Here is a 16,434-nt window from a genome sequence, read left to right on the forward strand (position 1 = left end):
ATGCATGGGCTGTCTCTATTTGAAATACTATTATGTGTGTAGCAGATTTTGCAGCATAGGAAGTCAGTGAAAATTTTTGTGGAAACAGCAGAAGTAGCTAATTCTTAGCAGTTTCATACAAGCCAATTGCTGGTGAACTAGTCAACCATAGGCCATTTAAAGCATTCCTTTATGCATCTGGATAATCTTTAGTTCTTGAAGTCATTAAACATGAAAGCCCTGCAGTAACACCTTCTAGAAATGTCACTAGCCAAGATCCCAATTACTTAATTAGTCTAAAAGCTAATATGTAGGAAAATTTTTAACAGCTAAAACCAAGCTTGAAGTATGTCTCTAGAAACATATACATGGGAAACAGATATTCACTTATTCTTATAAATATATATTTAGGTACTTGTGAAAAAAAAAGCTTGATTTTCAGGAGCACTATGTAATTACTTTAGGCAGCTTAGTTGATTCCATTTTTGTACCTGGAAGATGCTCTGTAGCTCATTTTTGCAGCCCCAAAAATGGGAGTTCATTTTATCCAGTTCTGAAAAGTCCTTTGGTTATGAGAGGTATTGGAACCTTCCACAAAGGACACTGCACAACTAATGCTTTTGGATGCTTGCTCCCAGAACAGTGTTCTGTTCCATGTTTGGGCTCTCAGTAAAGAGTTGGGAGACAAGCGATTCTCAGACTGCCAATCCCAAAAGCCTGTGAGGAAGGCAAATCTGCCCAGAGCTAACCCAGTAGCCTGCCTGAGCCTCTTCTGATGCTTAGACACCTATGGCAGAACTACAGGGAATTGCTTGGGATAGAGAGATCAGAGCCTGTAGTGGGAAGCTAATAGAGGCCTGTCTAAGCACTGGGAAGCTCAGTGGAGCATTCTGGGCATGACATGCTTTTGAATTCCTGCTCTGTACTAATGCTTAACAGATGAAGTACATGGTAAATTGGCAAGTACAGATAATAATAATTACACGTATCACTGTTTTTATTTTACACATCAATAAAAATTTGTAAGGATAAAAATAACAAAAGTATTCCTGCCACATTAGAAATAGCACACATTTCTAGTAATAAATGGGTCCTGTCTTGTCTCCTAAAGATCAACAAGCAAACAGTCTAAAAAATCCAGATCCTAACACTTCTAGTAAAGACTTCCTTGTGGATAATTTGGCAAAGGGGCAACATTTATTACTCTTTCTGCTTTAGCAAACTTAGGTCTAGCTGGTAAACTAACTGCTGGCTAATTGTTGATAGAATCAGAAACTGGGCTAATAATCTTTGAGAAGGAATGCAAGGAGGCAAAAAGTTACCAGGTTTCACAGTGGGAGAACTGCTGAAACAGCTTCACAATTGAAAGCTAAATGAAGCTGTATAAAACTTAGACACCATGTGTACTGAAGACTGTTTTTAAAAGAAAAACATTTCTCCCTTTTTCTGCTCTCATAGCACTGTTCTGAGAGATCAACAGCAGAAACTGAAGAATAGTTACCCCTTCACATTACTAGTTCTAGTTTATGAGAATATTTTCACCTCTTAAATTCATTAAGCCTTGAACTGTCTGATGTGTGTGAGTTAGAAAACTTCATCATAGGTTATTTTTACCCACCTATAGAATACATGGAGGGTCCTTAGAATGAGGATTTACAATGACTCAAAATTTTAAGAAAAGTAGATAAACTAAGTAACTGTAGGCTGTTACACCTTTAATAGGCAGCATAGTTTCAAAAAGCTGTGGAGCAGCCAGTACCTTGTTTTTAAATTTCCAAATATATGCCTAGAAATCTAACATCCAGCCTATTTTGAAAAGTCTTGTCCACAAATATAAGGAGTCCCTTCATAAGTACCCACCAAGTATGCATATTTTAGCTTACCAGGCTATAATAGCTTCTACTCTTTAAATGATCTGTCACAGTTAAATAAAACTGGACTAAACTTTGAAAAACCACTTCATTTCACATTGAAGATTAATGTTTCAACACTCTTTAGTTTTGCAGTGGTTCCATTGGAACAGATTACTGGCAGAATGAAGCATATTTCCATGGAAAAATAGGAAGTAAAATAATAGTAATTTAAAAACATTAGTCTTCCTAAATTTTGCTGATAATTCTTTATACTGGGCCAGGGTAAGCTCTTTTCTACTTCAGAGTTGTATCTCACCATTTACAAGTTATTGTTTGTAGCTAAAACAGGTTATTTGTGGAGTCATCATTGATAAATTTTCACTTCAATTAATCTAAAGAAGGACATTGCTGAATAATTACGATGACTGAAAGTTATTTATTATCTCTGAAAAACACATACTACTGTTTATTTTAAAAATGTTTACTGTATCCAAAAAGGAAAAACCCACAGTTACCAAAGGTATTAACAGTGCAGCAAACAGTTGCACACTTTACTAAGGTATATGCATAAAGAATACCAGCTCTTTTTTTCCCCACCTTGAGTTTTGTTGTTATTTTCTCTTAAAGTATGTTCCCCCAGTATGCAGTCTGGGAGCATCTTATAAATGATGTAGGTGAACATAGCCTTAAAGTAGGGAAGGCTCATTGGGCATGAGCTCTCATAAACTTAAGAGACCAAGATCCAGAAATTACTAGATCAAAATCTAAATCTAATAGGATTTCAACTTCTACGCTTTATTAGGAATTTGAACAGAAAGAAAAAATATTTTAGTCTAAATGAGTCATCCCCTGAACAGTTTCTTATGGGAATTAATTTTTTAACCAGAAGTTGTTACCACAGTCACTTTCCTGTCAGTCCTGGAGAGTTTTGCTTTCAGGCCTGACAGTGAAGTCCTTCCTTCTGAAAATGCAGATGGTTGATTCCTGTCTATACCCTGTCTTCAATAAAAGTATGTTTTGAACTGTTTGGTTCTTAGTCACCCAGCACCTTTAATTGCAGCTAAAATTGTTTTGCTGTTCAGTTCGTAGAAAGAGATGTTGATGGTGGGAGTGCTGATTGACAAAGCTGAACATGAGCAGCTTGTGCCCAGGCAGCCAGGAAGCCACCAGCATCCTGGCCTGTATCAGCACCAGTGTGGCAGCAGGGCCAGGGCAGGGACTCTGCCCCTGCACTGGGCACTGGTGAGGCTGCACCTCAAGTCCTGTGTTCAGCTCTGGGCCGCTCACTACAAGAGGTGCTGGAACGGGGCCAGAGAAGGGCAATGGAGCTGGTGCAGGGCCTGGAGCGCAAGTGTGATGGGGAACGGCTGAGGGACCTGGGTGGGGGGTTTAGTCCGGAGAAGAGAAGGCTCAAGGGAGGACTTTATTGCTCCCTACAACTGCCTGACAGGAGGTTGTAGTGAGGTGGGGTTGGTCTCTGCTCCCAAGGAACGAGTGACAGGACAAGAGGAAACGGCCTCAAGCTGCACCAGGGGAGATTTAGTTTAGAGACTAGGAACAATTCCTTCCCCAGAGGGTGCTCAGGCATTGGAACAGGCTGCCCAGGGCAGGGCTGGAGTCACCATCCCTGGAAGTGTAGGTCATCACCATGTAGATGAGGCCCTTAGTGACTTGGGTTTGTGGTGGCCTTGGCAGTGCTGGGGTAATGGTTGGACTTGATGATCTTAAAGGTCTTTTCTAACCTAGTTGATTCTATGAAAGAGAAGTTTGGTATAGCCCATCTAAAAAGGTTCAGGACTATATATTAATTTCTCATTGCAGCTTCTAAGTGGTTTGCAGCATGTTCTGTGTAGAACAGAAGAAAATAGAAGGTGAGGAACCTTTTTAGGTAAAGACAGTTGCTCATTCTGACTTCCTTGCTTATCTTTTAAGGAGTAATCAAATTCCCCCAAAAGAACTCCAGTGACTAATCTTTTCAATCTGTATATATTCCAAGGCTGCCGAGTACCACTGCATGCATCTGTGGTAAGATCGCTCTAGATGTCTGACCTCTTAAGAAATGAGTAAGACAGGAAGTACTGTGTGAGACCCATAGTAATGGGAAAGTTGCTGTGGAATTGACCCATAAACTGCTTCTCAATACAGCTTTATGTAGGAAAGGATGGTTAGAAACCTGCCTGATAACCCACTAGCCTGTGTAAGTCAAAAAAGAATTTCTGAGGAAACACTCAACAAGTATGCAGAAAGTTTTGCTGCAAAATTTCTAGTAAAATAGCATCCAGGTAATTGTCTATCAATGAAATGAATTCAACACAGAATTTGTCAATTGATTTGTGACAGCAACAGACTTAAATTACTAGTAAGATACTGTGAGTGGAATTTGTTAGTGTGCTAAGAAACAGGAGATCAAGTGCTTCATATGCTTAAGTATAAATTTGTTGACATACCCATTGGCTGCTTAGAGTGATATGGGACAAAACATTCTACTTACGTGCAACAATGCAGCTCCATTTTCAGTGTGTGTGAATGGCTTAATATTTACATACCTAGCCTTTGCATTACTGTTACTAGATGGATTTGAGTAAATCTATGCTATTGGCGTAAGACTATATGGAGAACTTATTTGGGTTTGGATCATTGCTGCAGCTGGTCATCAGCTAGAAGATTGTAGAAAAGCATATATTATAAATCAGAACATTTCCATTTAATACAACATGATTAAAATAAGTAACTGTACAGTGTGATTGTAGCTATAAAGATAATATGTACATGTATCCTTTTTATCCGAAGTCATAGAATCATAGAATGGTTTGGGTTGGAAAGGACCTTAAGATCATCCATTCCAACCCCTGCCATGGACAGGGATGCCTCACACTAGACCTTAATCTTTGGTATCGCTGGCCAGACTCAATTCAAAATCAAAATTCAATTCAAATCAAAATGATTGCTGCTGTTGTAATTCTGAAGATAACATCGCTGCCATTAGATGCACTGTCGATCCATCTTTTTTTTTGTGTTCTGTGCAGTTTGCCTTCACAGGATCAGATGAGCTTTATCACAGTACAGAATTTTAATGGTGGCTGCTGAGGCACAAACAAGAAATTTTATTGCCTATTACTAAGTTAAGTTTGCCATGATTTCAATTACAGACAAGTTGCATATTTTTATAAACTAAAAAGGTATAATTAAACAGTATTCATTTAGTTATAATCTGCATATAAATAAATCCAAATGTTCTGAACCAGATTTGACCATTCAACTGCAAATTTTCTTGCATCTGACACAACTTGTCCCTGTCTAGTAATGCATATCCTTTTACCTAGGGTTATGTGGTCGCCTACAAGAAGCATTCCCAAAGAGAGATGTGGAAATGCTAAGCATTTAAACTGAAAACTGAGGTCATCTTTTCTACAAGGAGACTTGATGTCACATGTTGAATAAGTCATCAGTCCAGTCTGCATCCAGCGGACTTCAGTTTCTCCATTATGTACAGTTTCTCAGTCTCTTGTTTCTCTGATACCATAACCTGTATAGTTATGGTACCTGGGAACCTCCTCCGTAGATAATGTCCATTAAGAGAAAGGGAGAGCCGTAATAGGTTCTAGCTCAAATGTATCTGGAAGTGGAGGAAGCAAGTCCTCTGATCTTGTATATTAAGTGCTATTTATGGCATTGTATCAGAAATGAAACTGCTGTTTTCACTTGTGTCCTGGGTTCAGCTGTAACAATTATTTTTTCTCCTTCTTAGTAGCTGGTGCAGTGATGTGTTTCAACTTTAGTCTGAGAACAACGCTGATAGCACACTGATGTTTTTAGCTGTTGCTCAGTAATGTTTAGTCTGATCAATGACTTTTCAGTCTTGTGCTCTGCCAGTGAGGAGGGGCATGGGAAGCCAGGAGGAAGCAGAGGCAGGACACATGACCCAAACTAGTCAAAGGGGTATTCCATACCACAGCACATCATGCCCAGTTATAGAAACTGGGGGGAGTTATGTGGGAGGGACAAATCGTTGCTCAGGTCGGGCTGGGTATTGATTGGTGGGTGGTGAGCAATAGCATTGTGCATCACTTGGGTTGGTTGGTTGTTTTCTTTTCCCTTTTTAGTTTCATATTCTCTCCCTTTGTTATTTTGTTACTCTTATTAGTAGTAGTTTTGTGTTGTACTTTAGTTACTTGACTGTTCTTACCTGAACCCGTGGGAGTTTCATTCCTCCAATTATCCTCCCCATCCCACCAGGAGTGGGGATAAGAAGGGAGGGAGGGAGTGAGTGGCTGCATGGTTCTGAGTTACCAGCTGGGCTTAAACCACGACAACAAGCTTCTAACTGACTCCAGAAAAAATCATATTGAACAGTGGCAGTAGCTGTTAGGTATAATGCAGTATAAAGGCATCAGAATTCGATTCATGTGCCTAGTATCAGTATTAATAAGAATGATAAATCACAGATTTTTATTTCAGTTTGGAGATCATGAAATGAAATCTTTGATTTTTTTTTTTTTTCTGAGAATATGTGATTGAAATGTCATCTAGATTCTTACATGGGTTCTCTTCCAATCTAGAATTGCATTATATTTTTGAGAGATGTAGTTATGTATTCATTGACTAAAATGCATTGTCATAGCCTTTAAAATAAATGTATCATTATATATTTAGGAAGTCTAGGCTTGAAAATGCTAACCAAAATTGGAAATCAGTTTTTCTATGCATCTTCCTCCTCTCTAAACAGAAAACACATGTAATTTCCCTCATGTAATTGACTCCAGATATTCTGTCCTAACCTAGCAGTGTAGAAGTGTGATCTGAGATCCAGTTTACAACTACTAAACTCCACTGAATTCTTTTACTTTTCAGCAGAGATATGCTGACAGAAGTGGCTTTTTTTTAATTCTTTTTAGTTAACATGCTTTTACATATATTTTAGTAACATTTAAATTAGCTTAGAAGATTTCATATTTCTGTCAATGCATTTTTTCTTTCCCCTAAGGTTCATGCTTAGTTCTGATGGAATAAAGCTAAAGAGAAAGCAAAGTTATTTCAGGTCTTGAGATGTTACACCACTTTTTCTTTTTTTTTTTTCTTTACCTTCTGTGTTTTTCAAAGCCAGGAAATTATGCTGGAGCTAAATGATTAACAGTTTGGTATTTTCGTAGAATCATAGAATCTATGGTTTGGGTTGGAAAGGATCTTAAGATCACCCAGCTCCAGCGCCTGCAGTGGGCAGGGACACCTCACACTAGACCATGTCGCCCAAGACTTTGTCCAACCTGATCTTGAACACTGCCAGGGATGGAGCAATTACCAGTTCTTTGGGCAACCTGTGCCAGGATTTCACTACCCTCACAGGAAAGAACTTCTTTATATCTAACCTGAACTTAACTGTTGCAGTTTAAAGTAGTCACTCCTTGTCCTATCGCTGCAGTCCCTGATGAAGAATCCCTCTCCAGCATCCTTGTTGTCCCTCTTCAGATATTGGAAGCTGCTCTGAGGTTTCCACGCAGCTTCTCTTCTCCAGGCTGAACAGCCCCAACTTTCTCAGCCTGTCGAAGAAAGAAAGATATCTTGAAAGATACTAGGACACTCAAGTTCCTTCCTCACACAGCTCTGCTAAAGAGAGATTTTTGAATATTTCTGTGCCATTCCAGAAATCCCAGCACTATTAAACCCTTATCTTCTAGCTAGTACTGTATGTTCTTTCAGTGGCAGTGAAATTTGTAGATGTCTCTCTTAACGTTTTTGAATTGAGGACAATGTATGTTGCTGAACTTTGCACTATAATATTTAGTGGGATTAATGAGCCTTGCAGTTGGTTCAATCAGTGGGAAGGTAGCACAGTGGGAACTTGCTTTTTGATTGTGGGAGAGCTCAGTTGGGCTTGCAGTGATGAACACAGGCTTCCTTTCAGAGGGTTATTTTGCAGCTTTGTTTGGCTTGCCTGCAGGAGGTGGCCTTCAAGCAACAGTGCAGTGTGGCCATAACCACCGGAATGAAAGGACCCAGTTTCAGGGTCTGGATCTTGCATTTTGTCAAATTTGCCATGGCAAGCAGAGTTAAGTTTTCAAAGCTGAGTTTTATAAGGAGAATTAACTGCACCCCAAGATCAGGTGAACAGAACTGTTTCCATGAAGCTTATTTGTTGGTTATTTTGTTGCCATCTTAAATCTTAACACCAAATGGGAAGGATAGAAAAGCATTACATCATATATCGTTAATCTGCAGTTTTGCTTGCTTCTCTTATGAGAAAACTATCAAAGGGAGTTAGACTAGAAGGTAAAATCACTTAGGCAAGCTGCTTTAGGCACTGTAAGGAAGTTCCTGGGAGAGACCCCAAATCTGCCAGTATATGGCCTATGGTATTGTCCCATATAAATACAAGCTGTAATCTTAATTTGTGGACTATGCAGGCAGGCAAACTACACAGCCTTAGCACTGATGCTGTTTCTGGCTATTTCTTACCATTCCCAAAATCATGTGGGAGCAGAATGCTGGAGAAGAGGCAGTTTTCAAGAACTGCAGCTCCCAGGATACAGTGACACTGAGCACTGCAGAACCTACAGAAACTGGCTGAGAGAAGCCATGGTTTTAGCTGATAGCTTCCAGACTATGCTCTTCCCTGACTCAATGAGCTGGCTTCCTACCTCTCTCCCCCAGTTTTCTAAGCAGGCAAGTGTTGGGTGTGCAAGGATTTCTCTTTGGCCTTTATACTTCAAACAGCTTACCTGTAAGCAGTTAGGATCTAAGTGCTGCTGGTTTTTAAGAGCTGTTCATTTATTTTTGACTGGGTTCCTCTGTGTGTGTGCTCTGTGGCATATTGAGAGCAACTGTGTCTAGTGGTTTCTGTAGAGACGCTGAGCAGGTCATCTGAACATGTGCCGTGAGCTCGCCAAGGAACTTGAGCTAATGTCATGGCAGCCTGGTCAGAGCTACTGAACGCTTGCTCCAAATAGGTTTCCATAGCAAAAAGAGGGTGTTTCTGTAGAACCCCAATATATGGTAGGTAATATATGCATGACACAGGAGGAGTGTAGGGGAGAAGTGCTTTACACAGGGAGGTCACTTTTCATCTGGAAGGTGTCGGTAACAGCTGTGAAGAGGTGTCCAGGCATGCTGCCTCCCAGCTGAAACAGGATTGGCTGCATCCTAATCTAGGCATTAGAGTCAAGTCCAGGTTAAATAATGACACACACAAGAATGTCACAAAAACATTTGTGAGGAAGAGGCACAAACTCTGTTCATTTCACAGACTAAATAATATATAGGTTTCTATCAAAAGCAAATTTTTGAGAAGAAGTATATTAAATCTTTCACATTCCTGCCTGGTTTATCTAAAGACTTCTAAAGAACTTTACTTTTTAACAATTGCTTGAAGTGGCTAAGAACTTAGCCACATTATTTTTGGAGATGAATTAATTAACTTACTCGTGTAAATTACTTCATGCAGCTTTTAATTTCTAGAAGTTACATTTCTAGAATTCCATGTAAACCTGCTAGTGTTTTTGCTGATTACGTTTTGTGAATCACCATTTGTGGGAATAAATATCATCTCTGCACTATTAACAAAATGTTTGTTCTTACTGAATTTGGGGTGTGAAGATTGTCCTATTATTATTCTGTTTCTTGTCTGGAAGGTTTTTAGCGGCAGAACTAGTAGGGAGTAATAAATAATCTTGTTTATGGGTGAATAGTCTCCCAGTCAGCAAGGCAAAGAACAGCCATTATTCTAAAAAATAATGAAGAATCTGGTACAAATTACAGAAAAGAAAGGAAAAAGAATGTAACAGTGGTTGATTTATACAACAATTTGGAATTTTTACTGATATGGCTGTTCTAAAGTGACTGGTTCTTCATTGCTTTGCTGGTTCCAGTTATGATAGGTACTGCAGAAATAGCCATTGCTTACCAGTAAAACAAGTGTGGCAGTTCTTTCAGTATGGGGGTAACTTTAGAACTGTGTGGAATCCCCATAGAAAATGCATTATGTCCATTCAAATTATTTAGTCAGTACTTAACAGAGATGTAAGATTAATGTTTCAGAATTTGCCCATTGTTGACACTTCTTTTGAGAATGTTTAAACAATTTCTTGAATCTGCAGGATATGTTGGTTTGAAGTAAATTCATTGATTCAACATGGATTAGCTTGCAACAAACACTGGGTATTCAGTTTATATTTGGTATTACCATCTGATGGAAAAAGGGATAAGAAGTTGCATGATGGGAGAAAAAAACAAAGAAGCTCACAAACATTTTCTTGTAAATGTATTTTAAGACAAAAGAAGTTATGTGCATTCTAGGCTGACTGAGAAAACCTCAGATTTTGTTTTTAAAGATATACTTTAGGTATTCAAAAATAGGTTTAACTACAAAGTTGAGTTCTTCATATTTGGCAATGCCAGGAGATGAGTAGGATGAGCTAGTTAAACTTGACTTTGTTCACATCTGTTATTGATACTAAAGTGACTTCTGAGATACTGCAGTGATGAAAAAATAGTAACTGATGAAAAAATAGTAACACTGCTTACAACTGTACAGATAGTAAGAAAAGAAGGTACAGATATTTCCATCAGTGACTGTAAATAGAGTATCACTTTGTCTATGTTTTTTCTCTTTCACTTGTTTGCAAATAGTTGAATATTTGCATACAATGAATTTTGGGCCTAAAGCTGATGGTTTTTGACACATAACATGTGTAATAGCAGAGCTATAGTTAATGCCACAGTGCAGTTCAAAAACATGAAGACGGGTCAAATTTACCAAACACATTTCTCAGCTTTAACAGTGAAAATCGTGGAAAATTTTGTCTTTCCAGAAAAGTTTTGCCAACATGAAAACTGCAGAATAGTCCCAGTGAAAAAATTGTCTGTTGAAATTCTATTTCCACAAAAAAAAAAAAATAGTGAAGCCATTATCTATAGGAAGTACGAGAATAAGCACCTTAATTTTCTGTAAGAGGAAAGATAATGCAGTAGGCACTATGTTCTCTTACTGCCTCTCTTGAAGTGCTTCTCCGTTCAGTACTTGGCCCTTTTGCCATGGTGAATTACCATAGGTTAAGGCTTTGTTGTTGGCTTTACATATATATATATTTATGTAAATTGATCTTTTAATATATGTATATGCATAATCTTGTATCAGTATGAGTGCAGTAGCAGCTCTGGATTTCAACTTTAAATAGAGCATAAATACAACCTGATTGTAGTTGGCCTCTAAAGTACAAAACAAGTCCATTTGAATTTTAACTTGGAAATATTGAAAGATTTATTCAGTCTATTCATTCCTTGCAGGCAAAGCAGGTACATTTTTCTTTCTCTAACTGGGTGAGAAAAAAGATTATCTTCTTCCTTACCACTTTGTATAGTCAAAACCAGCCATATGTAATCAGAATATATATTAATGTTAGCAACAATCAAGTTTCTCATAGCAGATTGTTAGTAGCTAAATGCTTCTGAAACTTTTGTGCAAACTTTTAAAATCAGTTCCACTTCTTAGAAATCACAGATTAAAATAATATGCTGCAAGTTTCAGTCACCAAGATGCTCTGCTTTTGGGAAACAGTGATTTTCAGTGTTTAGTAGTTTGAAAATCTGATCGTAACATAAGCTCTAATATATTTAAAATAAACAATCCTGTTAAAATAATATTCTAGCATAGAAGTAATCTTCAATAAATCAGAATAGGATGTAGGTACTGCTATGATTAAACATATGCTTTTGCAGTGAATCTATATCCTTTTTGGAGGCTGAATACTGTAGACATGCAAGATGAGTAATATTTTTTTTTTCTCTTTGTCAGCTGAGCCTGTTGATGTGCTAAAAGCCTTAGAATTTCACAATTTACCAGAAGGAGTATCAAGAACATCAGGATTTTGCACAAACAGAAGGGATTCAAAAGGATCGGATGTAGCCTACAGAGTTTCAAAAACTGCACAGCTGAGTGCCCCAACAAAGCAGCTGTACCCAGGTAAGATTGTCAGAAAGCTATTACTTTGGTGAAGTATCTTACTGCCTGTGTTTTTATGGTATCTAAAGCACAGCATATAGTTTGTCATCTGTACCACAAAACATTTCTGTTATCCGTAGAGTTGAGCATGTGTGTGAGTGACAGGACGTGCTCTTTGTCTGCTGAGTGAATCTGGTTTTATTGGCTTCTGTTATAAACCTTCATCAATTTCTGTGTCACTGGCAGAACTGGCCTGGAAGTCATATTACCTGTTCTTTCATGATGGTATCTGATGGAAAGCTTATTTGGTGGCTTTGGCAAGTTTCCTCCAGTTGTAGTAGTCCATTTGAAAGCAGTATTTCCTGGAGTAGTGCTGTGGTGGTAGGAATGCGTTGTGGTTGGCCATTGCAAAATCATTCCCAAAAGTACCATCTGTTAAGAATTACCTGAAAGCATCTGGGTATTTGGGGGACTAAAGAAGGCTAGTTGTGGGTAGCAGGTAATGTGGTTCCATCGTTTCTCAAATTTCTCTAAAATTAAATAATCACACTTTGGAAAATATTCTTTGGATATTGAGGGCATACTTCTATTCTGTTATTTTGCTGCCACTTATCACTTGACCCAGATCGTTGGGGAAAATGATAATAAGAATATTAAAACAAAACAAAATCTTGGAGCACTTAATTTTTTTGCTTTGATAAATCATATAGAATTTGAATAAGTCAGTCTACAAACATACAGAGAAGATACTGGGGAAGAAAAATACTTTCCTTTTTGTCTTTCAAAGTAGAAATCATACGTATGTCATTGCAGATTTCTAAAAGGGGAAAACGTACATTATTTTGTAGTAATATAAAGACAGACTATATAAAGACAGACTAGGAATAATGTGGGCCCTTTCCAGAAGGAAACGGGAAAACTGGCTACCCTGGATTTGGAGAAGGATGGGGTTCTTAATGAATTCTTTGCCTCAGTCTTCACTGGCAAGTGCTCTGACCATGCCACTCAAGTCTTGGAAGGCAAATGCAGTGACTCTGAGAATGAAGACCCTAGGGCCACTGTAGGAGAGGAGCTGGCAAATGAAGTTGCTAAGCCACTGGGCATCATATTTGAAAAATCATGGCACTCAGGTGAAGTTCCTGACAACTGGAAAAAGGGGAAATATAACCCCCATTTTCAAGAAGGGGAATATGGAAGACCCAGGGAATTTCAGACCAGTCAGTTTCACCTCTGTGCCTGGCAAAATCTTGGAACAGATTCTCCTGGAAACAGCAAGGTGGTTGGTGACAGCCAGCATGGCTTCACTAAAGGCCTTTCACTATAAAACCTTTGGGAATATAGTTATAGCCGTGATAACAGAAACTACTGAACTAAGGCACATGAATCATTTTTGGTCATCTTTCTTAGAAAGTTCCCAGTGTTTTTTTTTCATAGGATATTATCTGTTTGAAGAGCACATGTCCAGACTAGCTGAATTACTATCACCTGCATTAAGCATTTTCAACATATTTTTCAGCTTAACCGTGCAGACAGTGCTTTTCAATTAATTTCTTTGGCCTTAGTTGACAGTCATCTTTTCTCTTTCTTTTACTGTCATCTGTTTATTCAGATGATAAAAGGTATACAGTTTAATTTAAACTGTAAACTAGCAGCTTTGCTTTTGTCCTTAAAAAGCTTGACCAAAGGCTCACCAGAGTAAATGAAATTCTTTCCATTTATTTAGTTCTGATCCTTCAAAATAAGATGTCAAAACAAGCCCTAAAGTGGGCTGTTATTACTACAGTGTTTCAACAACCTTTGCAAAAAAGTTAAAAAAGGTGGTAGAAAGCACATAAACTGACATTGCAGCAGACAGTATAGTAAGTGTAAGGCTAGGGATTTTCTGTTTTAGAAGAGTAGCGTGTCATTTAAAAAGCAATGAAGATTTTATGCATTCTGTTTTCATGCTGTATATTAAGAGTTAATGCCATCAATAGCTTGTCTTCACGGAAGAAGTTAGATTCCTGAGAATTTTCCCACAAGACTTGTCTTGGAAACAATTTTCTCCACTGGAAGAAGTAATTCCTAAATCAGTTTTTGGTGTAAAAATCTTACATAACTTTCATTAATTACAAAAATATAACGTTATTTTATTAAAACTTATTATATTATTAAAATGTTTAAGAATATTTTACTCACTTTAATGCACACAGAATTACAGTTGTATTAATTGCCAACATTATGATTAGATTCTTACCCCTCTATTTCTTGCATGTCAAATTGCAGCTGAAGCCCAAGCTACATGGCGCCAATGCGTACTCTGAATTTTAGAATCTCAGTCTTACATTTTATTGGTTATTAAGCCTAATAGACTTTCACGTCAAGTGAAATGCAGATTTACCACCACATTCAACAGGAGCAGTCTTGAGTACAAACCTCAGTCCTTCCTTTATGAGAAAGCTATATCCACTTTCGATTGTGTTTAGTTGTAAAGTTTGAAACAACAATTGATATATAATTGCTATTTCAAAGAGAAAGCATTAGGGAATAAATGAAAACGAAATGTTCTTTGATTTTGCCTGAATGTCCTACTAAATAAAACTAGTTATGCATTTTTTTCAATGTTTATGTTTTTCATTTTTGAGAATTAAAAACCCGCAACAGTTTGCATGAGGGATCCTCTGGGCTTATAGAAAAATGCAAATCTTTAAAGAGTGTTTTTTTTTTTTTTTTCTGAATTTGTAACTGTATATCACTTTATTTGCAGGGGAAGACTTTCCAGAAGATTTTTCAATATTAATGACAGTAAAACCTAAAAAGGGGATCCAGTCCTTCCTTCTGTCTGTCTACAATGAGCAAGGAATTCAGCAAGTAGGTGTTGAAGTTGGTAGGTCCCCTGTCTTCTTATTCGAAGACCAAAATGGAAAACCTGCCCCAGAAGACTATCCACTTTTCAGGACTGTCAACATTGCTGATGGCAAGTAAGTGTAAAATTTAAAGATGAAAAATACTACCACAGACCACTGTGTAGGTGATTATGGTCTTTATAAACAGTTACCTGAAATATTTAAATAAATCATTAATGCTGTTTCCAGCTAGTTGGACTGCTGTGGTACAAAATCAGAGAACCTTTGCAGCAGAGTACAGTTCCAGCTTCCGATGGTGTATACATCTACAAATAAAGCCAAACCACCGTACTATTTGCCATTTCTGTAAATCAAGAGTGAAGAAATGATGATAGAAGATAAAATCACCAAAGCTAAACCTATGAAGATTCTTCTTGTGCAATATAGAAAGAAACTGTTTTCAAAACAACTCAAGGAATTGTCTCACTAGAAGGGCTTACTTGTCCATTTAAAGGTGAGAGGAAGAGTGAAAACAAGAGAGCATAAAATTTCTCTTACCTTGAACCAAAACAGCAGATAAATAAGATGGTTTGAAATGGCTATATATAAGGAATTGAGGGAAGGATAAGATGGACAGTTAATCTTTGCTGCAAGGACATACTGTCTGAAGCGGGCCTATAGGGATGCTGGAGAGGGACTCTTCATTAGAGACTGTAGTGACAGGACAAAGGGTAGCGAGTTAAAACTTAAACAGGGGAAGTTTAGGTTGGATATAAGAAGGAAATTCTTTCCTGTTAGGGTGGTGAGGCACTGGAATAGGTTGCCCAGGGAGGTTGTGAATGTGCCATCCCTGGCAGTGTTCAAGACCAGGTTGGATGAGGCCTTGGGTGATATGATTTAGCGTAAGGTGTCCCTGCCCGTGGCAGGGGGGTTGGAACTAGATGATCTTAAGGTCCTTTCCAACCCTAACGATTCTATGATTCTATGATTCCGTAAAGGCAGTTAATCTCAAGCATCTACTGTGTTATTAATGCAGTTGTGAATTTTTTTGTACCTGACTTCCCTTTGTAGACAAGCAGCCATTCTCTGGGAATGTCATTCTGGTGCTTGTAAATGAACATTCGCTCTTTTAAAGTCTTTCTACTCATTGTGCTGCAGTCCAGGAAGAACAGCCAGAGTTTTCAGAGACACACAGAAAGAAATATTATTAAAGCAAAATAAAAAGAGAAAAAAATATCAGTAGAGAAGGAAGAGCAGAAATTCATCTATAATGACATATGTTTGTAAAGCAGTAAAGGATGAAAAAGAGAAAAAAATAATTGTCTTCTAGCCTTATATTACCAGAGAATGGAATTATGACATGAAACCTAAACCTGATGCATTTCTGTAGCAGAAGCAGTGATAATACAAAGTAGCAGACTTTGTTGTTGTTGTTGTTGGCTTCCTCTAAATAACAGCACTTTGACATGGAATTCAGAATTTTACCCAAAATGTTGATGAACTGATAAAAAATGAAGAAATCAACATGAATTTGGTTTGATACAATTTCCTGCAGTGAGACTATACAACTTCAAAGTCAACTGTAGTCAGTCATGTGCACAGTGAGCTATGATTTCATGCTTTCAGCTTCTACGTGCTTTCAAAAGATAGAGTGACAATTTTCATCTGACTCAGCTATTTTATGAGGGATCTATGACAACAATCTTCATCTCAAAATGAGATGTATTTAAAAAGTGTAAAGAGAGTAATGTGCCTCAGGATGCATGGACAGTTTGCTTTTATAATGATAATGTTTAACTGTGTTCCAGAGAAAACATGGAATTATAGTTCTGGCTCAGGGATA

At 37.8% G+C, this 16,434-nt stretch overlaps 1 protein-coding gene across 15 annotated transcripts in view; it reads left to right on the forward strand.

Annotated features, from left to right (window-relative positions):
- Nucleotides 1–16,434, forward strand: part of LOC133273098 (collagen alpha-1(XI) chain) — a 472,710-nt gene that overhangs the window by 319,937 nt on the left and 136,339 nt on the right. For 6 of the 15 annotated variants that reach the window (XM_061461194.1, XM_061461233.1, XM_061461204.1 and 3 more), the window contains exons 2-3: nucleotides 11,620–11,787; nucleotides 14,513–14,726. The exons of the other annotated variants lie outside the window; for them this stretch is intronic. In XM_061461194.1, the coding sequence (XP_061317178.1) occupies nucleotides 11,620–11,787; nucleotides 14,513–14,726 (382 nt within the window). The remainder of the gene's footprint in view (nucleotides 1–11,619; nucleotides 11,788–14,512; nucleotides 14,727–16,434) is intronic. 15 annotated transcript variants of the gene reach the window in all.

This window comes from Pezoporus flaviventris, unplaced genomic scaffold, assembly GCF_033815535.1.
Source record: "Pezoporus flaviventris isolate CSIRO_AGI_PZ_B2104156 unplaced genomic scaffold, CSIRO_AGI_Pfla_v1 ptg000001l, whole genome shotgun sequence".
Lineage (NCBI taxonomy): Eukaryota > Metazoa > Chordata > Aves > Psittaciformes > Psittacidae > Pezoporus > Pezoporus flaviventris.